General features: G+C 50.7%; 1 protein-coding gene across 3 annotated transcripts; it reads left to right on the forward strand.

Moving 5' to 3' along the window:
- The first annotated feature begins 6,778 nt into the window (after positions 1–6,778).
- TMEM53 (transmembrane protein 53) lies at positions 6,779–25,024 on the forward strand. 3 transcript variants are annotated; one of them, XM_022575538.3, is made up of 3 exons: positions 6,779–6,999; positions 18,815–18,936; positions 23,466–25,024. In XM_022575538.3, exons 1-3 carry the CDS (start codon positions 6,939–6,941, stop codon positions 24,117–24,119), a joined length of 837 nt encoding a protein of 278 aa, XP_022431246.1. In that variant the 5' UTR covers positions 6,779–6,938; the 3' UTR covers positions 24,120–25,024. The 3 variants fall into 3 exon arrangements, with proteins under 3 accessions (XP_022431246.1, XP_089750457.1, XP_022431247.1); XM_089894331.1 differs by lacking the exon at positions 18,815–18,936; XM_022575539.3 differs by lacking the exons at positions 6,779–6,999; positions 18,815–18,936 and adding an exon at positions 19,252–19,363.
- Positions 25,025–25,621: the final 597 nt, after the last annotated feature.

The following is a 25,621-nucleotide window of genomic DNA, read 5'->3' on the forward strand; positions in this document are numbered from 1 at the left end:
GGAGGATGAAAGGGGGAGGAATCAGGGAGGACGCCCAGATAACCTTGCTTCCTACTTCACAGAGAAAACAGGGCCCATCAGGAGCAACTCCCTTCTCTCCCTCCATTTTTCTGGTGGGGGCTGTGCCACGTGGTTTGCGGGATCTCAGTTCCCTGACCAGGGATTGAACCCGGGCCACGGCAGTGAAAGCCTGGAATCCTAACCACTAGGCCACCAGGGAACTCCTTCTCCCTCTATTCTTTTTTTTTTTTAGCTATGTTGGGTCTTCGTTGCTGTGTGCGGGCTTCTCATTGCTGTGGCTTATCTTGTTGCGGAGCACTGGCTCTAGGCATGGGGGCTTCAGTAGTTGTGGCATGCAGGCTTCAGCAGTTGTGGCTCACGGGCTCCAGAGCACAGGCTCAGTAGTTGTGGCGCATGGGCTTAGTTGCTCTGTGGCATGTGGGATCTTCCTGGACCAGGGCTTGAACCTGTGTCCCCTGCATTGGCAGGCGTATTCTTAACCACTGCGCCACCAGGGAAGTCCTCTCCCTCTATTCTTAACCTTACCACATGGGTATGCAGCCTTTTCGTGTGTGCTAGATTCTGCCCCTCTATCTTCAGTCTCTCCATCTCCTCTGACTCCTCTTAAACTTGCTCGATCTCTGTCAACCCCAACAAATACATAAACAAAGCCTTTCCCTCATGCTTCTACACTTCCTCCCTTCTTCACCCCCAACTTTCTCCTTCTGGCCTAGAGGATAAAGTCTGAGCTCAATGTGGCATACAAGATCCTTCAAAACTTGACCCCAGCCTAGCCTCATCTGCAGTGACTTCCACGTTGCAGCTGACACCAACTTCTCAACTCCCCAGGCCCTTCCAGGGCCCACTTGTATCTCAACCCTGCTCTGCCATCAGGAATAGCCAGCCTCCTTTTTGCCCTTTGGCCAATCCCCCAGGACAGCTAGGGGTTCTCAGGTCTGTGGTCCCACTTATGCCACCTCTTCTCCTGCTATGCTGTAAAACTTCACCGTCCCTCCCACTAGAGTGTGAGTTCCTCAAGGGCAGGGGTTGGTCCTCCCTGTCTCTACGTCCCCAGGGCCTGCCTAATGCCTGGCACAAAACAGATGTTTAATAAATGCTCGCTGGTGAATGAGTAAAGAAATCAGCCAGCTCCCGTTTAGATGGTTATATCTGAATGTTCATGATATGTAGGTCCATAAAACTACCAACTTCCCAAAGCTGCCATGCGCAGAGTGGCAGAATCTCCATCCAAGAAGGCCAGTGCATAGTCTATGAGGCATTTTACAGCTGACAGGAAATAGCAATGTCAGCAGCGGTGTCATCTTTGGACACTAAGGATAGGGATTCAGTGCCATGAACGGTCAGTTAAATTGTAATTGGAGTGAACTGTTCCTCTGCAAACCATAATGTTCTTTAGCTGCAGCCAAATGGCATTCAAGAAAATTTTTTAAAATGTCAAAGAAATCATTTCCAATTTGGTGCTCACAACCAGAGACTCTAATGATCAGTGGAAATGAGAAGCAAACAAATTAGCACTAATGGATAATGGCTTTTGGAAAAGAGGGTTTAATTTATAGTCAACTGATCACGGCATGCAGCATGCAGTAAAAGTCAGTTTCACCAGCTTGATCATAAGAACCAGAGCACACCCAGAATGCCAGAGAAAAATATACGTATGCCATCATGCTTATTGGAAACTCTCTGTAAGTGGCAGCCAATTAAAATGGTCATTATTTTACCTTGGAGAGAAAATGGTCTGAAAAAATCAAAGCACATGAAATTAAAATCTGGATTAGGAACCTCGGTCCAAATTGGTTTGTTTGTGGCCTTCTAACCTTGGCAAGGTCTTCTGCAAGGATGACAAACCTACTTTGTCTTCAGCCCAGAGTGGACTCTTTGTTTTTAATTTCCTCTCCATCTTCAGAGGTGATTAATAAATCTGGACTCATCCATAAATCATTTCTATAGCAGCCAAACGGTTCTTCTTCGTGCCAGGAAACGAAAATCACAGAAATCTCAAAACCCTCGGCTCTTGTACTAAGTCAAAGGTCCTTAGCAACAAGTGAGAAGAGGTATTAAAAATCAGGGCTTCCCTGGTGGTGCAGTGGTTAAGAGTCTGCCTGCCAATGCAGGGGACACGGGTTCGTGCCCCGGTCCGGGAAGATCCCACATGCCGCGGAGTGGCTGGGCCTGTGAGCCATGGCCGCTGAGCCTGTGCGTCCGGAGCCTGTGCTCCGCAACGGGAGAGGCCACAACAGTGAGAGGTCCGCGAACCGCAAAAAAAAAAAAAATCAAAAGGTCACTAGGTTTCATTTCTAAATAAAATTTCTCAGAGGGCTTTTTTCCTCCTAAATCAAAAGACACATTTCTAAAAGCAAGAAGCCTCCAGGGCATGGGCTGCCAGCCTGGCTCCTTGTCCCCACATGGCCTCGGAGATAAGGCAGTCACTGTCTCCTGTTCCTGTGGGTTCCACCTGCACAATGGGACAGAGGCCTTCTCCCAACCCGACTCTTCACTGTCAGCTCCTTATTCAGAGAGAGAGGGAGAAGAGATAGAGACAGAGACAGAGACATTCTCCTTTCAACTTCAGGCCCAGCCAAAGAGGGTGCTCTGGCCTTTACTTCCACCTCAGGGCCAAATGCAACACAATTTGTCACTTTCTTCTCATAGACGCCCTTCCTTCTGCTCCCCACTCATACCCTCTTCACAGACTCCATCTGCCCCATCTCTTCCCCACAGCCAGCCACCATTCCCTCCATCCTGTTTCCATAGACCATTTTCCCCATCTCCTTCCTGCAAAACCTACTGCCATCACCAGCTTCCCAGACCTACCCTCATTCTCTACCCATGGACCCCCTTTTCCTCTCCTCAGACTCACTTCTGCCCCCAGCTCCACGCCACAGGCCTGGCTTCATGCCCTCCCCACAAAATGTAACTCTCTAGGTCAACCAGAGTCTCTCTGCCCACGTTCTCCTCACCTCTTCATTGCTCTATGCTTCATCTTCCTTGACCTGATTTCCTGTCCTTCCTTCCCTTCCCAACCTTCTTACTCTTCCCTGGAAAACTTTTGTTTCTGATCAGCAAAGTCTCCTCCACACTTAGCGGCTCCACACTCGCTCTGCCCACCTCCAGCCTGCCCCGGAAGCTGGCTCTTCCTCAGGGTGCCACTTCTGCATAGCCGACCCTGGAGGAAGCTGCTTATACTCTTAAACCCAAGGGATCTCAGGACTGGGAGAGGGGCTAATGTCTCCCCACCAAAGTCCAATTCAGTTCCTATTCTACCTGCTCTTTGTAAAAACCCTTGCTACTTTAGGGTCATGCCATTCAGCTGTATTGACCTTTGCCCCTCCTCTTGCTGTCATCTACAGACTCCAGAACAACCTGTTTTACTGGTACCTGGCTCACAGGCATCCTCTTCCCTTTTCCTTCCTCAGGTCCTGCCATCATCTGGGGGGATTTCAATGGCCATGTCAACATCTTGGCTGTCTTCTGTATTCCACTTTGGCCACCTGCTACCATGGCCATACCCTGGACCCTGTCATCACTTGAAACTACTCAAACGTCATTACTCCACTTTCTCATCATAACTCTCTCATTCAACTGTTTCCAAGATATGGGTTCTCTGACTTCATTGGGACCTCCAGCCCATAACACTTTTACTCTCTCTTATGCAGTTTAGGTCTAAGATCCACCATCTCAACCACTCTTTTGCCAGGATCCTCAACTTCCTTGTCCTTTGTCCTTCCATTTCATCCATCTGATAAAATTCAAACCTGGATCAACTCAATTCACCTCTCTGCAGCCACCAGTAGATGGCTGAATATTGTTGGGGGAAAAGTACATATCACACAACCATGCAGACTGCTGCTGCTACAAAATAATGGTCACCAACCTCAATAGGGCTCTAACTGCCCGGAAAGCTGTATGCTACCTCGGTCATCTTGCTCCCATTCTCCACTGCAGCTATTTCAATCCTTCTCTGCTGGTCTCAAATCTTGTAAATCATCTCCAATCCCTTTCTCCCTGGCTGATACCACGTCCCTATTCCACAGAAAAAGTAGGAACCACCATACAAGAATTCTCTCAAGTTCCTGCCACCAAATCTACTAATGTACTAATCTCACATGCCTCCTTTCTGTCACAGTGCAAATGTCCCTGTAAGTAAACTTCTCCACTAATGTTTTGGATCCCCTACTCAGGAGTCCCCAACCCCCAGGCCGCGGACCGGTAGCAGTCCATGGCCTGTTAGGAACCGGGCCGCACAGCAGGAGGTGAGCGGCGGGAAAGGGAGCGAATCTTCATCTGCCGCTCCCATCGCTCCCCACTGCTCGCGTTACCGCCTGAACCATCCCCTCCTCTGCCCCATCCGTGGAAAAATTGTCTTCCACCAAACGGGTCCCTGATGCCAAAAAGGTTGGGGACTGTTGCCCTACCTCATTCTTTTTCTGGGGGCGCCACTCTCTGTTATCTCTTTTTCCCTATAATATTATCTTTTTCTCTTTGCTGGATCCATGCCAACAGCATTTCTCCCATCTGAATAAAAACCTGCCTCTCCTTCCAGCTATGTTCTTCTCTCTTTTTGCCTCTTAAAGAGCCAAACTTCTTAAAAGTGTAGTCTTCACTTCCTCACCTTCCCACCCACTTCTCAACTCACTGTAATTCGACCTCAGCTCCCACCACGCCACTGAAACTGCCTTTACAACCACTTCCTTGTTTCTAAAGCCAGTGGATTTTTTTTAGACCTTATTTTACTTGATTAGTCATCAGCCTTCAACACTTTCCTCCCCTGGTTTCTGGGAATCCATGTTCTACTACTGATTAATTAACCACTGTGGACACTTCATCTCAATTACTTTTGCAGAACCTCAAATGTAGGTGCTTCTCAGGGCTCTGTCCTAGGCCCTCTTCTCTTCTTACTCTACACATAACTCCCTGGGCAAGCCCAACAAATCAATCCACTCATGTGGCTGCCATATAAGGCACAACAGACTGCACATTTTAATTTCCAGTTTAGACTTATCTTGCAAACTCCAGTCAGGCATACTCAGCTGCCTCTTGGACACCTCCACTTGGATGTCCCACTGGCACCTCAAACTCACCGTACCCAGAACTGACCCTCTCCTAAGAACTCTCCTTTCTGTTTGCCCAAGGCAGGAATTTAGAAGTCATTCTTCATTTTTCCTACTCACCCCATGTCCAAGCAGTCACCAAGTCCAGTTCTTTTAAACTCCTAAGTGTCTAAGGAATCTATCCCCTTTTCTTCAATCCTGTTACCTCTCCATGTTTCAGGCCACCATAATCCTTCCCCATTACTAAAACAACTTCCAAAACTGGTCTCCCTCCTTCTCCCAGTCCCCAATCCATTCTCTTCATTGATCTTTCTAAAACACATATCTGATTGTTACTCTTCCACTTAAAGCCCTGCAGCCTCCCCATTGTCCTTAGGATAAAGTCTAAGCTCTTGTGCTCATTGGTGTAAACTGCATTGGAAATTTTTTCCATCAGTAAGATCTACCCATAAGTTCAGAGCTGAGCGTGGTATCAAAGACCCTCCAGAATCTGGGCCTACCTGTTCCTCCAAGGTTGCTCTCCCATTAGTCTCTCCTCTGGCCAGGAAATGCTCATAATTCCTGGCACCGACCCCTCACTTTCCTCTCCTTTTATATATTTATTTATTTATTTTTGCCTGCGTTGGGCCTTTGTTGTTGCACGTGGGCTTTCTCTAGCTGTGGCGAGCGGGGTTTACTCTTCGTTGCAGTGAGTGGGCTTCTCATTGGGTGGCTTCTCTTGTTGTGGAGCACAGGCTCTAGGCACGCGGGCTTCAGTAGTTGTGGCTCACAAGCTCTAGAGTGCAGGCTCAGTAGTTGTGGCTCATGGGCTTTGTTGCTCTGCGGCATGTGGCATCTTCCCCGACCAGGGCTCGAACCCGTGTCCCCTGCATTAGCAGGCGGATTCTTAACCACTGCGCCACTAGGGAAGCCCTCACTTCCTCTCTTTGAGCCCTGTAACGTCTCATGTCTCCACAAGTCTTTCAAAACCCAGCTCAAGAGCCATCAGCACTGCCATAAATGTCCTTTCTAATTCTGAGCTCCTAAAATCCTTAGGGCCTACTCTTCTTGTAGTACTTGTCCCTTGCACAGTATTGCAGTTGGCTCATGCATGATTTCTTTCCCTCTCCTTTTAAGACTTACGGAAGTCAGAGCCAAAAACTTAATCCTCACTAGAGTAGGTGGTCAGTAAATATTTTTTAAGCGCGTTGATAAATTTAAGAAAACTGTACCCCCTAGCCCCTTTATGTCCCGCACGAACAGGGCATTCTCTAAAGTATTCGCTAGAAAATAGCACCTCCTTTGCATCCTCCCCATCTCACCAGTCAGAATATTCCTCGACCAGCTGGGTGGAGGATGGGCTGGCACGCATTCCTGTGGTCGCTTTGTACGGTTTTCTACCTCCAGCCCTCGGAGCTGCGGCTGGTAGAGGGTAGTAGAGATAGCTAGATGATGTAAGTCAAAGGGCACTGCTGTCCACCCGGTACGATAAGACACGGTTTAGGAAGGAAAACCCTCCCCAACCCCAGAACACAGCAACTCTCCCGCAGACCCTCTTACCTACACAGGAGGGTGGGGACTCTTCCTGACCGGCGTCTTGGCTGGCCAATACCTGACCCAGATCAAGCGAGTCAGCCAATGGCTGAGGGCCAGGGATAGAGCGGGGCGGGGCATGGTTGCTAGGGCCGAGCTAGCAGGGTGCTGCGTGAGGCCCCGAGAGAGACTCGGTGGTTGCTAAGGCGGGAGGTCACAGAGCGCGGCTCAGGGATTGGGTAGCGTCGAGGGAGGTGGGTGGTGATTGGGCGGTGCCCAGGAGGCCCCCGGGTGAGGTGCGGGAACGTGAGCGAGAGTTCCGGCCGGAGGCCCGAGCTGAGGGCTGGCACCTTCATCATGGCCTCGGCCCAGCTGGACTACACCATCGAGATCCCGGATCAGCCCTGCCGGAGCCAGGGTATGGAACGAGGGTTGGGTCCAGTCGTGGGGAGGTGACCTAAGGAGTCTGTGGGTCTCAAGCGCAGCTGTGGCCCCGCCCCTCTTGCGGCCCTGTCCTCTCGCGGCCCACCCCCTCACGGGGGGGTCCCCCTCACCGCAGGTCCCAGACTTGGTCGGGTCCAGAGAGCCCCGCCCCCTAGTAAGCCCCTCCCCCAGAGTGCTCTTGGTGTCCGAGCCCCGCCCCTTCGCGGCGTCTACCGGATCCCTAACCCCGTAGGTTGTGGCCCTTCTTTCTGTCTCTTTAGTCGGAGTTCCCAGGCCCGTACCTTCGCTTCTTTCCTGGTAGCTGAAGGCCCTCCTGATTCCTTTGTTTGGGGTCGGGCTTCCCACTGCTAGCCTTTCTTCGGCAGTTGTGGTTAGGGGTCCCACCCATTATATTTCATCCACTATTTTCCTCGGGGTCCATGCAAAAGCCCAGGACACAGAGCCTTCATCCCTCCCTCCGCTGCACTCTCCTTGGCAGTGGTTACAGAGCCGTCTGTGCCATGAAATAGAAGTCTGCTCAAATCCTGACTCCTCCCTTTAGTAGCTGGATGACCTTTGGCACGCTTCCAGCTCTGAACTTCGGTTTCCGCATCTGCACAGCTGGGGTACCAATAGTAACCTCCCTCCTAGGGTTGTTGGTTGCACAACTGAGATTATTTGTCTAAAGGACCCAGCATAATGCTTGGCACAGAGTGAGCTTAATGATTAGCTTTGTTTTCCTCTCTACAGTCATATCATTACAGAAAGATGTGTGGGAGGCTCCACAAAATTAGTAGCCTGTAGAACAGGTCTGGATCCCTGTCAGTGTGAGTCAGATTGGGGGCCCAGAGAATGGAAAGTTTGGCCCTGATTGGGAATCATGGTAGAGGAGCCTTGACATGCACCCCAGCCTAAGCTGCATGTCTTGCCTGCGTTACTCCACATCGTCTTCACACCTCCAGCTGCAGCTCAGCCTCTTCTATTGCTACCACAACCATCTTCCCAGTGCAGAGCTTTGATCTTATCACTGTTCTACATAAAACCCTTCAGTGGCTCCTTATTGCCCTCAGGATAAATCAAATCCAGATTCCTTAGCATGGTATAATTTAGCAGACCCTGCTTACCTCTTTGATCACTGTGTCCTTCCACTGTTCAACTTGAGTTTTATGTTCTAGCAACCCCAAACTGCTTGTGATTCTCCACACACTTCTTGCTTCTCTGCCTGTGCTCCCTCCATTTCTTCTGTCTGGAATGCCCTTTCCCTCTGCTGCCCCACACTGCCCCCTCGCTTCCCTAGTTCATTATTTAAGGCTTCGCTCAGATGTTACCTCTTTCAGGAGAGCCTTCCCAGACCCCTCCCATTGCATCTTGTGTTCCTTGGGTGGGGTCTAGGAGGGGAGAGCAACCCCTAGGCTCCCCCAGAACAGATGGCTCCAGACCAGCTGTATTTCCCTAGAGCCCTCTGTCGGCCGAGGGCTCTTAGGCTTATAGATGTAAAAATGCTTTTGAAAAGTTTTGGCATCAGTGGGAGATAAAGCCAGTTAGTAATATTGCCCTTGGAGAACCTTCAGCTGCAAAGAGCTGGGGCTGCCTTCTGCATGGCCAGGAGGGCAGAAGTTCTCCTTCATCCCACGTGGGCAACCTGGCGGTCTTGGCTTGCATTTCAGTTCTACCTCCTGCTGTTCTATGGCTTTGGCAAGTTATTGAACCTCTCTGAGCCTCAGATTCCCTGTTGTGAGGGTTAACAAGGTAGTGACTGGATGTGTGTGCCTGGCATGGAGCAGGTGCTCCGTTGGTATATTTCCTCCCCTTGTGGCTCCCCTCCCTGCTTCAGGGGGCTGGGTCCTAGAATTGGAGGAAATCTCAGGGGGCCACTTTGTCCTGCATCCTTCTCCTGGCATGAGAGCATGCTGTTGCCACCAGACCCTTCCCTGACAGGATGCTTCCTCCCAAATATCCTGGCCTGTTGGAGGCAGCTGGGATTGTTAGAAAGCACTTCCCTTTCTTGAGCCACAATAGGCCTTCCTGTCATTTCTGCTTTCAGTTCAGCATTTGCTGTGTCCTGGCGATGGGTTAGTTGCTGGTGCCTCAGAAGTGACTCACACACAGACTCCTTCAAGGAGCTGTGGTTCTGGGGAGGGCTGAGGGCTTAGAAGCAGGGGGTTTCACAAAGACGTGGTAACCGCAGGGCTAGGAGGTCGTGGTGGGTGCAACACAGAGAAAGGTAGTCTCTCTTCCTCTCTTTTCAAGCTCATCTCTCTTCTCCAAGAGAAATACCTCCAGGGCCTTCAGTTGTTCCTCCTCTGGTGTGGTTCTAATAGCCTCCTCCTTCTGATTGCTCCTCTGCTCTGGCTTTGGTTTCTCATTCCTTTCCCTCTCAAAGTGCATAGCCCAGAGCTGACCTCAAGGCGGTATGGCCCTCAGAAGGAAGTGACAGCACTGTGATCCCCTGAATCTGTTTTCTTCCCGTCTGCAGAGAGCTCCCCTCCAGGCTGACAGGGCTTCACAGACAATCTTTGGGGGTCCAGAGATTGTCTCTCTTTTGCAATTACTGTTTAATGGTGGAGAAGTGTGTAGGACAGTCATATTTGGTTTCTGGAATTGCTTTTCCCCCATAATTGAGCATCAGAGCCACAGAGCCCAGCACTGCTGTGAGTTGATAGAGAGGCGAGCAGCTTCTGCTGGCACATCAGTTAGCTGGAAGGCAGCTGCAGATCTGGGGTTGTTCAGAGCCCAGGGTCCTTCTGCTGGGATTCCCACCAGCAAGTATCCGTGGCTGTCTGGGCCAAATGAGTGTCGTCTGCCTGGTCCTTTGCTGAAGCTGATCCCTTGACCTAGCATTTCCCGCCATCCCACCCACTCCTCTTTGACCAGTGAACCCCTCACCCTCCTAAGTGAGAGTCGGGTATTCTCATCTCATTTCCTTGGGGAAGGTTCTGTTCTCAGGGCTCCCACAGCAGGGATCCCTGTCGTGTTGCTGGAGGGTTTTGCTCAGTGTTGCCAGAGCCTGGCAAGGATGAAGTGCCAAATGAGCTGAAGGGAGTCGTTTGGCAGCACTTGGGCCCTGCCCAAGTTGCTGTGCCATCCCAGGCCAGGGCTGTGCTGCCCCTCCTCCCAGCCAGAGAATGGTCAGCCAAGCCCTGCCCTGGGGCCCCTCTGCGGCTCACTGGCAGGCCAGCAGGCCTTCTTAAAGGCACCCTGTTGCTTTCATGTTCAGTAAACATTTTTTAGAAATAATTGATTCACAGAATTAATGAGGCTGGGACAAGGGGCTCACTCTTAGAGTACAAAGAAAGCCTTCGGTGGGGAGGGGGGGTGTCACAGAGAAGGGAAGTGATAGGTTTATTGTAGGCCCAGGCTTAATTGTCAGTCTGCTCTTCTGCTGAGCGCCTGCTGGGGTCGAAGAAATGTAGACCTTGTCTTGACCCCCAGGAAGTTTTCCCTGGCACCGGGGAAACAGTCTGGGGTGGACCACAGTCCAAACAACCATGGTGGGCCCCAGGGGTCAGCTGCCTTCCTGGAGTAGAGTGGCCCAAGCTGGACCTGGAGCTGCGGGAGGGCTGACAGGTAGATGGGGAGCAGCAGGAAGTGCAGAACTAGGGGCACTGGGGGGACTGGGAGTGGCCCGAGAGAGCAGGGCCCTGGCGGCAGGCCGCTGGGTGCTTTCAGGAGCCAGAGAGAAAATCTCAGGAGCTGTCATACCAGAGAGGCCTCAAAGGCCTGGGCGAAGGGTTGGGACTAGACCCTCTTCTTGTCTGTGGGGACCCCGTAGGTGCTTTTCTTTTTTAAACAGTGGAGTTTTGTTTATTTTTTTAATCACGGTATGTTTTCTTTCATACATTAATAAAAACCCTTCCTAATTTGTCTGCTTTATACCAGGCACCGTGCTAGGCCCTGGATCTGAGCTCCAGACGTGAAGGACCCTTTGCTGGCCTCCTTTGCCTGAGGTCTCTGTGGTTTCTGTTGCACTTACATTGTTGACCATGCCTGGCTCACATGCCAGGCCTGCCAGGAACCCCTCTTATGATTTTATTACTTCTCACGACCACCTTGTGAAGTAGGGAGTACTGTTATCCCATCTTACAGATGAGGAACAGAAGCTCAGGGGAGGTGAAGTATCTTGCCCCAAGTTATCCCAGATTCCAACTTGGGAGCCTCACTCCAAAGCCTGTGCATGCAGATTTCAGTTGCCATCAGGAAGTACTGCCTGAATACAGTTCCATTTCTAGGAAACAGTTAAGGACATGCAGGAAGAAAGAGGTGTCCATTAAAGTATTTTTATAACAGCAAAAGATTGGAAACAACATCATGTCCAATAATGGGAGCTTGGTCACCATAAATTGTGAAATATTCTATAGCTGCTCTGCAGCCACTAAAAAGAATGGTGTAGAGATATATAAACCGACAGGGAGAGATGTTCACAACATATTGCTAAATTGAAGAAAGCAGATTACAAAAGCAGTATGGTTCCAATTTTATGAGATATTCATTTTCTGCTTTTTCTACAGTGAGCATGCATTCCTCATGAAGTAATAATAACTTCAATTCATTGAACTCTTTCTTTGTGCCAGGGTAACATGCTAAGCCCTCAGTAGTCTCTATCTTATTCAGTCCTATGTATTATTATCCCCATTTCACAGATAAGGAAATTGAAGCTTAGAGAACTAGCTCAAGGTCTGTTTCATAGTTATTGGTGGCAGAACCAGAGACTTGAACCCAGGTATGGTTTTATACAGTATGCACTCCTAGATACCATGCTACTCTCCTATGCTGTTACTCCAAAAAAAAAAAAAAGTAAATTTAAAATGAAGTAATTTGGTTTAAATATAGGAACTGTGAGACTGTAGAAAGTATTTCTTGGGAGTAGAGGAAATTGAGGATCCTTTTATTCCTTGTATTTTAAGAAGAAAACATAGGTTCTTTGTATTTTCGTTCTGGCTTGCAGAAGAAAAGCACATATTGTTCCACAGATTCTTATCTTGTCAGCCCTTTCCTTTGTCTTCCCCATATGCCCCTGGGATATACACAATCCAATTTATGCTTTAGTTTTATGACTTGAACTGTTGTACAATATAGTATGTATCTGTAATTCTTGTATTATTGGTGTCAGTGTTGTTTGTTGAGAAAAGTCCAGAGGACAGAGAGCCCATGGGATTAAATTGTTTTGTGGGGTACCCAAGAAGTGCCAGGGTTGAAAAGAATACTTCTGCCTCGCCAAGGGGCTTCTGGGTATCCGTGATCTCTTTGACTTCTCAAGTGCTGTTGACTCTGCAGGACACCTCCCCCCACCCTTTTTAAAAAAATAATATTTTAACTCTCATTGCAAAAGTGATACATAGGGATTTTAGAAAGTGAGTAGAAAAAAAAATCATGAAAAAGAAATTGCCTCTGATCCCAGAAATAATTGCTATTAATATTTGATGTATTTTTTCTATACATAAGTATGTGTAGGTATGTGTGTATGTATGTATATAGGTATTCTGTTGTACGTACTTCTTTGCAGCTTGCTTTTTCGCTTAATGTGTTACTGTTAATTCTTAAAATAATAACATTATTGAGATACAATTCATGTACCATAAAATTCACCCTTTTGAAATGTGCAATTCACTGGTTTTTAGTGTATTTACAAAATTGTGCAACTGTCACCACTGTCTAATTTCAGAGCATTTTCATCACCTCCAAAAGAAGCCCTGAACCATTAGCAGTCTCTCCCCATTTCCCCCTCCCTCCAGCTCCTGGCAGCCACTAATCTACTTTCTACTGTGTGGATTTGCCTATTCTGGACATTTCATATAAATGGAATCATGCAATATATGGTCTTTGTGTTTGACTTCTTTAACTTAGCATATGTTTTCAAGGTTCATCCATGTTGTAGCAGTGCTTCATTCCTTTTTATGACCAAATAATATTCCATTGAATAGATATACCACATTTTATTCATCCATTTACAGATGATAGGCATTTGGATTGTTTCTACTCTTTGGCTATCGTGAATAATGCTGCAGTGAACATTCGTGTACAGGTTTTTGTGTGGGCATATGTTTTCAGTTCTCTTGGGTATATACCTAGGAGTGGAAGTGCTGGGTCATATGGAAACTCAATGTTTAATTTTTTTTGAGGAACTGCCAAACTGCTTTCTAAAGTAGATGCACCTTTTTTGCTTTCTCACCAGCAGTGTATGAGGGTTCTGAATGCTCCATATCCTCATCAACACTTGGTATTATCTGACTTTTTATTATAGCCATCCTAGTGGGTATAATGTGCTGTCTCGTGGTTTTGATTTTCATTTCCCTAATGACTGTGATGTTGAGCACCTTTTCATGTTCTTATTGGCCATTTGTACATCTTATTTGGAGAAATGTCTTCAAATCCTTTGCCCATTTTAAAGTTGGGTTATTTGTCTTTTTATTTTTGAATTGTGAGAGTTTTTTTATGTATCCTGGATACAAACCCCTTATCAGATATATGATTTGCAAAACTTATCTCCCATTCCATGGGTTTCTTCATTTAAAAAAAAATAAATTTATTTATTTATTTTGGCTGCATTGGGTCTTTGTTGCTGCACGTGGGCTTTCTCTAGTTGTGGTGAGCGGAGGCTACTCTTCGTTGAGGTGCACGGGCTTCTCATTGCGGTGGCTTCTCTTGTTGCGGAGCATGGGCTCTAGGTGCGTGGGCTTCAGTAGTTGTGGCACGCGGGCTCTAGAGAGCAGGCTTAGTAATTGTGGTGCGCGGGCTTAGTTGCTCCACGGCACGTGGGATCTTCCCGTACCAGGGCTCGAACCTGTGTCGCCTGCATTGGCAGATGGAGTCTTAATCACTGCGCTACAGTTTCTTCACTTTTTGATGGTGTCCTTTGATGTTCAAAAGTTTTCAATTCTGATGAAGTCTATTTTTTCTTTTATTCCTTGTACTTTTAGTCATGTCTAAGAAACCATTCCCTAATCCAAGGTCACAAAGATTTACTCTTACATTTTCTTCTAAGAGTTTTATAGTTTTAGCTCTTACATTTATGTCTATGATCTGCTTAATGTATTACAGACTATTTCCATATGATTAAACATTTTTCTTTCATAGAAGTAGAATTACTAAGTCAAAGAATGCATGTTTTTTGAGGCTTTTAATACATGTTCCAAAATTGTTGTGATTCTCTTCTCCCTATCATTTCCTTCCCCCTTCCTACCTGTCCCCCACTGCTCTGGTTCAGGCATTTGCCAACTCTTGCCTGGCATGTTACAGTAGTAACACGACCTGTTCTTAACGGGCCCTTTCCGTGCAGTGGATAAGCACAGTGGCGTGGTGATGGTGGTGCTGTGACAATACAGAGGAGGGGCATCTAACCCAGTCTAGTGATGAAGGGGCTGGGGAGGGCATCAAGGGGGACTTCTTGGATGTCAACAGTGAGCTGACTCAGCAGGTGGCGTGGGCATTAGCAAAGCATAACATGGAGCATCAGCCTCCAGGGCTGGGGAGTGAGGAGCATGTGCAAGGTCCTGGAGGCGGGGGGTAGTGTGGCATGGTGGTCCAGAGATGGATGCTGGCTGTGCCACTTCCTGGCTGTGTGTTTTGGGGGAAAAAGACTTACCCTCTCTGTGTTTTAGTTTTCCTATCTGTAAAACGGGGATAGCAATAGTAGCTAACTCCTAGGGTGGTCAAGGGACCAAATGAGGCAGCGTATGTTGAGGTTCTGACTGCGATGGCCAGTCCCTGAGGAGGAGCAGGTGGAAAAGGTTGGTGTTGGATCTGTTGATATACAGAGGCAGCCATGTGTACGGGTTTGGAGCTGAGTGGAAAGAGATTTGGTTAAGACTTGTTTTTTTTACCCAGGGGGCCCCCTGGGGTAGTGGTGATGAGCTAGTCTCTGGGTCAGACCACCTGGGTTTGGATTCCAGCTTCACTGCTTATTAGTTGTGTAACCTTGAACAATTATATACTATCTCTGTGGCTTAGTTTTTAATCAGTAAAATGAGAATAATAACAGTACCTTGTTTGTACGATTGTTGTGAGGATTAAATGAGTTGATATATAAAGTGCTTCAAATAGTGCCTGACATAATTCTCTTTTTGCTGTTATCGTTATTGTTTTTCTTGGTGATGGCAAAGAGGGGGAGGTAGGAGCTAAAGGAGATGTGGAATTCAGAGAGGTTTGTGGTGGTTTAGGACCAAGATGGGTTTGATTGCCTGTGCAGGGCTGTGGTAAGTCCTGGTGTAGAAGTGGGAGACAGAGCCAGTGCCCGAGTCTTCAGTGCCTGAGGGGCAGTGGCCAGAGGCCAGGAGATGTCAGCAGTGGGAGGGGGAGAGGGAGATGACCAGTGGAAGGAGCATAAAAGGAGCAGGGGCTTTTACAGAGAATGGAGGAATCATGACCCGGAGGTGGCAATAAATAACAATAGCCATAGCTCTTACTTTTATTACTCTGGAAAGGGCAATGGGTAACAAGAAGAATGCCAGCTCTTTCTCCTTGGATCTACCTTCAGTTTGCAGCCATGTGTTCATTCATTCAGCATGTTTCTGCTGAGTGCCTAGACAGGCCAGCTACAGTGCTGGGCACCGGGAATCTGGCGCTGAATGCAACAAACCCAGGTCCTGCCTTCACAGAGCCTACTGGCTGAGGGGAGACGGACATTATACGAGTAATTGTGCAAGTCATTAATCAATACAGACTGGATCATGCCACTCCCCCAGTTCCAGAATCTTCCTTAGCTCTCCACTGCTCCGGATAAAATCCTGACTCCTACGCATGGCTTGGGGGCCTTGCAGGATCGGGCCCCAGTCCCACTCTTGGCAGCTCTCCTGCCCACTTCTGCTCCCTCTTCCAGGCTTCTAGCCTCCTAGGACTGCTTACCGTGCCCCAGAGCAACTGTAACGTCTCCATCGTCCCCTGCCCCTGCTCATGCCCTTTCTCCACCTGGCATGTTCCTACGGTCCGTCAAGGCCAGCACAGCAAGCGAGTCTTCCTGTGGGAGGCCTTTCCCAGTCACGATCACTCTCTCAGCCATGTTCCCGGAGCATCTTGGACTTTTCTGGTTTATAGTGCTCCATGTCTAGAATTAGAGTGGGCAGCGTGGCTCCAGTGGGAGGAGGTCATGACAAAGGCTCTGAGTTAGGAATGGGCATGGAGAGGGGGCCCTGGGAAGAGACTGTGTCGGGGGCGTGGGAGATGCCTGTGGGTAGGAGGAGCACCTTGTGGTTCAGGGGGGTGGCCTCAAATGCCTGGCTGGAGTAGAAGGACAAATTCCCTCCTTTTAGGAATGTTATGGAAAGCTTGGGCTCTGGGAAGAGGCAGTGTGTCCAGGGTGTCCGTATTCTGAGTTTCTCCGTGGAGATGTGTGTCTGGTGAAGAGTCATTTCTGCCTGAGTTGGTGAAGCCAAGGGTGCCGGCAAAACCTGCAGTGGAGCAAAGTGGAGTTATAGAGCCCAGCTGTGGGGTGAGGGGCAGCTCAGAGGCCTGGCAGAAGTGTCTGAACCTTCCCGGACTGGGAATGCCCCACCACTGCTGGTAAGGGCGGCCACCAGGGGATGTGACCGCCCCTGGCTGCCTTCTCTCTTTTTGAGATAAACCCCCAAACCCTTTGCTGGTGTCTTGGTGGTGGTACCTGGAGGGAAGCCCCATAGGCTGGGGGAGGGGAGCCCATGCTCAGACAGGTGCACAGAGGTTAGGGAGCCTCCCTGGGGCAAGTCTCAGAAATCCAGCTGCTGGACCTCAGAGGGTCAAAGGCAGATCCAAACTGTAGCTGTTGATTACCACGCATGAGGCTGCTGCAGCCTGAGCTTTACGGGTAGTCATTGACAGCAAGGTTGGGCCAGGGCCCCAGTGAGGCCCAGATAGAGCCTCTCCACCAGAAAGGCCAGTGCAGGCGAAGAGCTGCCCTGGCCAAGGACAGGAGGCCACCAGGCCAAGAAAGGTGGTGAGAATATTTAGAGTGGCCTCGTTAGAGCTGTGGGACCATCTCTCTTATCAGAGGCTGAGGCTGGTGTCAGGGGAGCCTGGGATGGCTGGCAGGGGTCAGCAAGGGACTGAGGTGCTGGGAGCTCCTGGTCCAGGCTGAGTTGCAACTCAGTCTGGCATCCCCATGGGTGCGGGCAGTTAATCTCCAAAGGCCGGAGTTGCCACTGCTGGAGAGCAGGAACACTGAACTTTTCAATCACATTAATTTCCACAGGAAATTCTTGTCTTCCTTTTGTCCAAAGGTTAGTGATTTATATTTACCATCCTCTTAACTAGCCTTGAAATTTACTGTCGCCAGGTCACCACCAGCATCCATAAATCTTAGGGTGGCAGCTGAGCATAGCCAAGTGGCTTGATCCTTGGAAGGGTACACCCTGGTCCTTTCAGAAGAGCAGATAACTAGCAAGAGACAGTCCGTTCACAGAAGTCGCCCCAAGGAGGGTGGGTACTCACTTGGCAGGGGAAATGAGATGAGGTCTGACCGACAAGGTTGCAGGGAGGCCTTCAGAAGCAGCCATGGAGGAGGCAGGTGGCTTGTGCCTTGGCACATCACCGAAGGAGATGAGCTTCTAGTTGTGGACGGGGCTGGTGGCACAGGAGGTCTCAAGTGACTTAGCTAGGATGGGGAGCAGGGACCAGATTCCCAGCTCTACATTTCCTGTGTGACCTTAGGCAAGTAACTTAACCACTCTGTGCCTCAGTTTCCTCATCTGTAATAATATTACTTGTATTGTTGTTGTGAGGGTTAAACCTCAGTAAATACTGGCTGTTATTCTTCTCTGTCAGGACAGGGTGGGTGGTTTGGTAGTGGCCGCCAGAGTCTGTCTGCTTCACTTCCCTGCTTATACTGCCCTATCCATTTCTCCTTTTTTTTTTAAAAAAATAATTATTTTATTTATTTTTGGCTGCGCTAGGTCTTTGTTGCTGTGCGCGGGCTTTCTCTAGTTGTGGCAAATGGGGGCTACTCTGTTGCGGTGTGCGGGCTTCTCATTGCAGTGGCTTCTCTTGTTGCAGAGCACGGGCTCTATGCATGTGGGCTTCAGTAGTTGTGGCGCACGGGCTTAGTTGCTTCGTGGCATCTTCCCGGATCAGGGCTCGAACCCGTGTCCCCTGCATTGGCAGGCAGATTCTTAACCACTGCGCCACCAGGGAAGTCTCCCATTTCTCCTTTTAAAGACCTCTTCTTCCGTCTGCTCATGGAATTAGGACAGCAACTGGCAAACTTTTTCTGTAAAGGGCGGTATCTTAGGCTTTGTGAACTGCGTGATCTCTGTTGCAGCTACTCCACTCTGCTGTTTAGCTTGAAAGCAGCCGTAGACATTATGTAAATGAATGAGCTGGCATGTGTTTCAATAAAACTTTATTTGTGGACACTGAAATTTAAATTTCATATGATTTTCACATCACAAAATCTTCTTTTGATTTTTAAACAAAAACATTTTAAAATGTAAAAAACATTTTTAGTTTTAGTTCGAAGGTCATATGAAAACAGATCATGGGTCGAATTTGGCCCATGGCTTGTAGTTTGTAGATCCCTGGATTAGAAGGTGAAATTGCATGGTGGAAGTATTTATTCACTTTTCTCACCTGGGCTATGTCTTTGAGTCACTAAAGAAAGGGGCCCTCGGGTGGGTTTTTCCAGTTACCCTGCAGTGCCTCCTGAGAAGCCTAAAAGCCAGTTGAAGTGAAGGACAGAGGAAGGAGCTCCCTGGGAACCTGAGGCACAGGGACCGGCAGGATGCCTGGGCCTGGCACCTGGCGCTCCCCTGCCAGCAGCCCGAGTAGCGCTGGCTCTGGATTGGCCAGTCACCCCCACCCCGAACCCTAGCTCCAGGGATGACAGTCTCATCCTGCTTGTGTTTCAGAGAACAGCCCCAACCAAGGTGGGAAGGAGTCAGGGACTCGACAGCCTTTGGTGATTCTCTTGGGCTGGGGTGGCTGCACGGACAAGAACCTGGCCAAATACAGCGCCATCTACCACAAAAGGGTGAGTACTGCAGGTGTGCGGACGCCCAGTGCGCTGGGGCCCCTCTGCGGGGCTCTCCCAGCTTTGGCTGCCCTCATCTCCAGGCTGCAGTGGAGGCTGACCACCAGTCAGCCCAGGAAGGCCTGGGAATGGCACCAAGAATAGCCTGTGAGGAAGACGCTGGGCCCGTGGGGACTTGGGCAGGATTATCCACCCTTTGCAGCCAGCTCTGTGGCCTGGTCTGTCCCCTTCAGCCCCCTGACCTGCTCCCCCTCCTTCCTCCCCAAGCCCCACAGTGGACAGCCCATCCCAGATGTGCTCCCAGCTGCGGAGTCAGCCCAGACCTCAAGTCTCTGTTGGCTAGTGCTGCCTCTCTGGGCAGCAGGAACCTGGGCCGGGTGTGTTGGGCATAGTCTGGACTCCTGGGGCTTTCTCCTTTTCTGACCAGGTGAGTTTCTGTCTTAGGGCTGACCATGACCCCTCACGTTTCCAGAGTAGAAGGGCCTCTTGGAAGAGAGATTCAGGACTGCGGTTTCCTTGCTTCATCTCAGGAGGCACCAAGAGTTGTATATAGAGGCTGTGGTTATTGGAGAGAGCCTTGGGAGGGCCTGGTTATATCTGGGAAGCCCCTTTCACAGCTTTGGCCGCTGGCCTGACCCTGCCCTCCTCAGCCCAGACCTCCCAAAGCAGGGAGGCGTCAGTACAGACCCCCAGCCACCAGCTGGAAGCCCTGCACTGAGGAGGAATGGCAGTCACCTGGGAGAAGGGCCACCTGGGGCCCCCTCCTCTCAGCCTCCCTCCACTGACCCACGTCTGTGCTGTGCCCCAGGTGTGTGGTGGCCCTGGAATGGGAGAGGAGTTGGAGGAAAGATGTAGTTCTGAGCTTGAGGCCTCCCCTCAACCAACAAGCCTGGTCCTCTGGCATTGCCTTATTCCTTAAGTAGTTTCAGCTGCTTCTGAATTCTACTTACTGGGTGAGGCTAGTTTGGCTTCTCCATTAGACTAAGATCCTTGAGGGCAGGCAGAGGGCTGGGAATAGGTGAGTGTGGCCAGAACAGAGGACAAAAGAAAGGGCAAGTGTGAAGAGATGAGGCTGGGAGGGTCCTCAGGGGACTAAACAGGGTTGTGATGTTAGACTTGTGCTTCTGAGAGTCCCTCACTGCTGAGTGGGGAAAGGATTGTGGGGGCCAGGACCAGAGGCTGGGAAGTGAGTTTGTTGAGGTGGCCAGGACCTTGGGGCTGGTGGTGCTGGTGGAGGGAAGTTGATGGATCAAGGAGCTTGTTAGGAGGTAGAGTGGTCATTGGATGAGAGATTGTGTGTGGGCACAGGGATAGGGAGGGGTCTGGGTAATGCCAGGTTTCTGGCTGCAGCAGATCCTGGGTTCTTTGAAACAAGGAGCACTAGAAGAGAAGCCGTGGGCTCTGGGGTGGATGAGATTTCCCCCAGGGAGTGTGTAGAGGGCAAGGAGAAGAGGCCCAGGACAGAACCCAAGCTTAAAGGAGCAGAAGATGAAGAGGGTCCCACGTGGAAAGGAGGAGTGGCTACAGATGGACAAGAAAACTCAGGGAAATGTGATGGAATCCACAGGAAGAGAGTCTTAGGGAAATGGACCACTGTCGAGGGAGAGAGGAAAGATGTTCTTGGGGCAGACGGCATGGGAGGAAGTGATGGAGTGGAGGGAGGAAGTGATCCCAGGGAAGGCAGAGGGGTTGAGGTGGCAGCGCTCGTTGGCAGGGGGTTGTCTGGGAAAGGAGTGGGTGCCTTTACCCCCTGGTCAGGAGGATAAGATGGGGGTAGAGAAAAAAATTTTCCAACCCCAAACTCCTGATACTTTATTATTTAAAAGAATATAAAAACGTCATAGTCTGTCCCCTAGAGATCACCTCTATTTAGCCTTAGTATATATCCTTTCGGCTTTTTTTCTGTTTGTGCATCTTTTCTTTACCTAAATAAGATCTCTTGAATACACTATTTTATATCCTGCTTTTTTTCGGACCATGATCTCCACCGTCCCATGTTAATACATTTTAATCTCATCGAGTTTCCAGTCCATATTCAGATTCTCTGATAGTCGCCAAAGTGTCCTTTACAGTTGATTTTCCCGAACCAGGGTCCAATCCAGGATCGCCCATTACATCTAGTTATTTCGTTCCTTAAGTCTCTTATAAGTCTAGAACAGTCTATTTTTTCCTGTTTCTGTCTTATTGAAGAGCCAGGGCTATCAGAGAGTGTTTCTAAGCGCTCGTAATCCCAAATGCTGCTGGAAGGAAAGTACGGTGGGGACCGAAAGGTGTCATGGGATTTAGCCATTCGGGAGAACTTGGGCGACCATGGTAAGAGCAGTGCAGCTGTCAGAGTGGAGTCAGTGGGAGGGGACCAGGTGGAGAGGGTGTCAAAGTTTGGGAAGTGAAGAAAGGGTGGGACAGAGTTAGAGGGGAACATGGTGGGAAGGCAGAGGCTTTAATTTTTTTTAATGAGATCGGTTTGAGCAGGAATCTGGAACGAGGAAGAGACTGAAAGTACAGGAGAGTGAGGTGAGGGCAGATGGATCAGGCTGGGACAGAGCATGTGTGGAGATGGAGAGATGGTTGGCTTCAGGGGAGAGGGAAGAGACTGGGATCGGACAGCCAGTGAGAGCCCGGCCCTTGGTGCAGGGGGGTTCCAGGAGCATCTGACTCGGGAGGTGGCAGCAGAGATGGAAACCTCAGAGCGAGGCCCAGGGAAGCTTGGTGTATGTGCCCTTCCTTCACAGGGGGTGTTGGGCGTTCACAAGGCAAGCTCTGTGCATGTACTCATGGGTGACGTGGAGGTGGAGGGCACATGCGCCCTCAGAGACGGTGAGTTCCCAGGACTTGCTGCTGGGAGTTTATGCCTGTATCGACAGGTAGTGCTGCATGGGAATGCTTCTGGGGAGAAGCGTGTGTGGGCGTGTGTGCACACACATGTGTGGGCTCCTGAAGGTAGTACCTACAGTGGTGTGTGCGCTGTGGGTGTGCGTTGGTGGCTGTGCTTTTTTGTGCACTTCACAGGTGGTGCAGTGGGTGCCATGGGTGTCTGCATCTGTGGGGTGTGAGGCGGACAAGGCTGTGTTTAGTCCCAAGGGTCGTGTGTGTGTGGTGGTGGTGTGGAGTATGTTTGCGTTCGTGGGCGATGCTGTGTGTAAGTTGAGGGTGGGTGGAAAGCACCCTCTGGGGAGTTGGAGCAGAGCTCTTTGTGAAATTTTCCAGATCTGCGGGGCCAGGTAGCATCCGTGACCCCCCCCTGCAGAGTCTTGGGAGGGGTGCTTAGGTACGCTAGGGTCTTGGTGAGAGCAGAGCCAGGAGGAGTTGGGGCACATGTGATCACAGTCAGCGGGAGGGGACAAGGTCAGGAGGCTGGTGGCAGGGTTACCTCAGCTGACCATCTCTCTCTGGCTCTGGGTCATTCGAGTACTGCGCGCATGTAATTTTCTCCTTGTTATTACTCCTACCACCACTAATGACTGCTGTTCTTAGCTGAGGACTTTGTGCCAAGTGCTGTTTTGGGCACTCGAGGTACGTTTTTTCGTTTCATTTTCACCACAATCCCATGAGATGGATGTTATCCCAACTTACAGCTGGGAATGCAGACTCAGAAAGATGAAGATGTTCATAAGTGCTGGTCCCAGGAATTGAGCCCAGAACTGTCCAACCCCAGAGCCTGCCTAACTCAGATTCCCCCGACGAGGGGCCCTTTGTCTCTGGCACATGTTAACGAGAGAGGATTAGGACTCAGGGTGGCTTTGGCTGCCTGTTCTAACTGGCCTAGAAGGGGATCTGTGTGGAGACCTTGAGGTGTACTTGACCCAGGCATTGAGGGGTACAGAGGCCTAGAGAGAGTTTAGCTAAGATTTTAGAATTTGAGGAACAACGGAGTTTACTGTATTTGGAATTTCAGGGAGAGTGAGGAGTGATCCCAGGCCTTGGTACCAGACATTTGGGAGTATGGCCTCTGTTCTCAGGGCCCTGCGGGAAGGTGGCAGTGGCCAGAGACTGACGCCATGTGGGCCTGGCTCACGGGTGGCCTCTGGTGGTCAAGGCTGGGCCTGCAGGCTGTCTCGGGTGTTGGATCTTGTGGGGATACCTGTTTGTCCCTGGGAGGTAGGGACAAGCAAGAGCAGAGTCGCTGTAGCAGGGTGTAGCCAAGCAGTGAGGCCTTAAATGTGCCAGAGTTGAGCAGATGAGGGTGCGGGGTCAGGGGTGGGAGGGAGACAGGGAGCGGACCAGAGTGAGGAGGCTTCCTTCGGGTCAGCCCAGATGTTTCCAAAGTGAGCTCTGGGCTCCAGGCCTCGCATACCATCCCAGGCCGAGGGGGCTTGGCCAGCATGAAGCGCTTATTCCACAAATGGGCCTGGAGTGGACCTTCCTGCGTCTAGGAGAGGTGAGCTGTTGCCCAGACTGCAGCAGGGCCTGGAGCACTGCCAGCTTATGGGCCTGTGGAAATTGGAGCTGCTGGACCCCTCTGACCTTAGCTGCTCCCCACCTCCCCACCCCATCCCCGAGGATGGACAGGGCCTCTCTCCTCTCCTCAGGGCTGCATCGTGATCCGATACACAGCCCCCTGGCACATGGTCTTCTTCTCCGAGTCCCTGGGCATCCCTTCACTTCGTGTCTTGGCCCAGAAGCTGCTTGAGCTGCTCTTTGATTACGAGGTTGAGAAGGAGCCCCTGCTCTTCCACGTCTTCAGCAACGCTGGCGTCATGCTGTACCGATACGTGCTGGAGCTCCTGCAGACCCACCGGCGCTTCTGCCACCTGCGTGTGGTGGGCACCATCTTTGACAGTGGGCCTGGCGACGGCAACCTGCTGGGGGCTCTGAGGGCGCTGGCAGCCATCCTGGAGCCCCGGCCTGCCGTGCTGCGCCTGCTGCTCCTGGTGGCCTTTGCCCTGGTGGCAGTCCTGTTCCACATCCTACTGGCGCCACTCACCTCCCTCTTCCATACCCACTTCTATGACAGGCTGCTCAACGCAGCCTCTCGCTGGCCAGAGCTCTACCTCTACTCCAGGGCCGACGAGGTGGTCCTGGCCAGGGACGTGGAGCGCATGGTGGAGGCACGCCTGGCGCACCGGGTCCTGGTGCACTCTGTGGACTTCAAGTCATCTGCACACGTCAGCCATCTCCGTGACTACCCTACTTACTACACGAGCCTCTGTGTCAACTTCATGCGCAGCTGCGTCCGGTGCTGAGGTCCTTGCCCTACCCACCTCACCTCTGCTCCAGAAATAAATGCCTGACACCTCCCCATAACCTACATCCATAGGTGGGGTCCTCTTCTGGTTCAACTCCCTGCAGCCCTCTGGGACTTTATGGTCCTCCAGGTAGAGAATTTCCATGGGCCTCTGTCCTGGGGACTGTGGTGGTCTGCTTATCCCAGGATTCTTGCGGCAGGAGTGCCTGCGCAGGTCTCTGCGGAAGCCTAGCAGTGGCTGTGTTTGGATAAGTGCAACAGGCTGCTGACTCCTGTGGCATTTAGGCTGTGAAGGGTTAATAAAGCTGCGGGTGGGGGTTAGGGGTGAGGATGAGCCCCAGCATTGAGCTCTGATTCCTTGAATAGAAGGTGAGCTTTGCAGGGAGGTGCCAGAGGGTAGGGGCAGGCTGGGGCAGGGGCTGTGATCTGTGCTCCCAAGTCCCGGAAGGGCAGAGCCCCACAGCATGGAGTGCCGTCCCTGTGGATCCCATTTAGCAGTTCACTCAGGCTTCTCATTGCCAGGGAGTCTAATGTGGAAGCCAGATGGGGAGCTGAGGGTACACAGGTGGGGGGCCTGTCCAGGTGTACCACACTTTGCCAGGAAGCTGCTAGATCCAGGAAAGGTGCAAGATGTGTGTGTAATGGGCAGATGGAGTGGGGTGCAGGAAGACAGCAGCGCCAGATGGGAGCTGGGACAAGCTGAGTCAGGAGCCCTAAAGACCAGAACCAGAACCACTGGCCTGAAAAAAACTCCTTCATCTCCTTGAGGGAGACCCACTTGGATCCTCTGTAGGTAGAAGTGGTGGCTTCAGCCTTAGGGTCCTGTATCATCTATTATTCTACAAGTCACTGCTGCACAATGCTGGCACATAGCTGGCATTCAATAAATTTTTGTTGATTTAATGAGCTTACTGTGGTGATCGAGGGACTTGGGGGGCAGGGATGGGCTTTGAAAGTTTGACCTGCAGCGAAGGAGATGATGGCTGGAAAAGCTCTGGGTGGGAGCTGACCCCTGATTGATAGATAGTCTCAGGGCTGATGGACCCTCTGTCTCCAGAGCCAAGCTCTCCCTACATCGCCTCAGCCCTCCGGGACTCCCCCACTACTGTGGCAGCCAGTTCCTATGCCTGCATGGCTGCATTCCTAGCCATGGCCAACAGGTGGCAGTGCTGCACGCGACAGTGCTCAAGGATCCCACAGCAGGGCGGGTTTCATGCCCTCACTCTGGGTTAACGTCTCCTGTTAGCATATGGTCCCCAGGGTGGAAGTAACCAGCCATCAAGGACCCACTGACGTGAGTCCAGGGCAGGCAGAGGGGAGAGTAGAGAGCCGAAAGGAGCCAGCCCGGTGGGGATTGGGCATTGCCCACTTCTCTTCCAAACCCTCAGCCGTCACTGGAGCTGCTCCGCCTCAACGGGCCACATACATTCCCTAAAATCTTGGGGCCCAGGATCCTTGCTTTCAGAATATTTGGTGTCATCAAGCTGGGCCTGGGCCTGT

This window comes from Delphinapterus leucas, chromosome 1 (genome assembly GCF_059928025.1).
Source record: "Delphinapterus leucas isolate spDelLeu-1000000601 "Yukka" chromosome 1, BTC_Dleu_Yukka2, whole genome shotgun sequence".
NCBI classification, from domain to species: Eukaryota; Metazoa; Chordata; class Mammalia; order Artiodactyla; family Monodontidae; genus Delphinapterus; species Delphinapterus leucas.

What these genes read in the sequence shown, in the direction of transcription:
- TMEM53 (XM_022575538.3), top strand. Translation starts at nt 6,939, where the DNA reads ATGGCCTCGGCCCAGCTGGACTACACCATCGAGATCCCGGATCAGCCC. An exon ending in TCAGCCCTGCCGGAGCCAGG is followed by an intron (nt 7,000 to 18,814) that starts GTATGGAACGAG and finishes CTTGTGTTTCAG; the next exon opens with AGAACAGCCCCAACCAAGGT. An exon ending in GCGCCATCTACCACAAAAGG is followed by an intron (nt 18,937 to 23,465) that starts GTGAGTACTGCA and finishes TCCTCTCCTCAG; the next exon opens with GGCTGCATCGTGATCCGATA.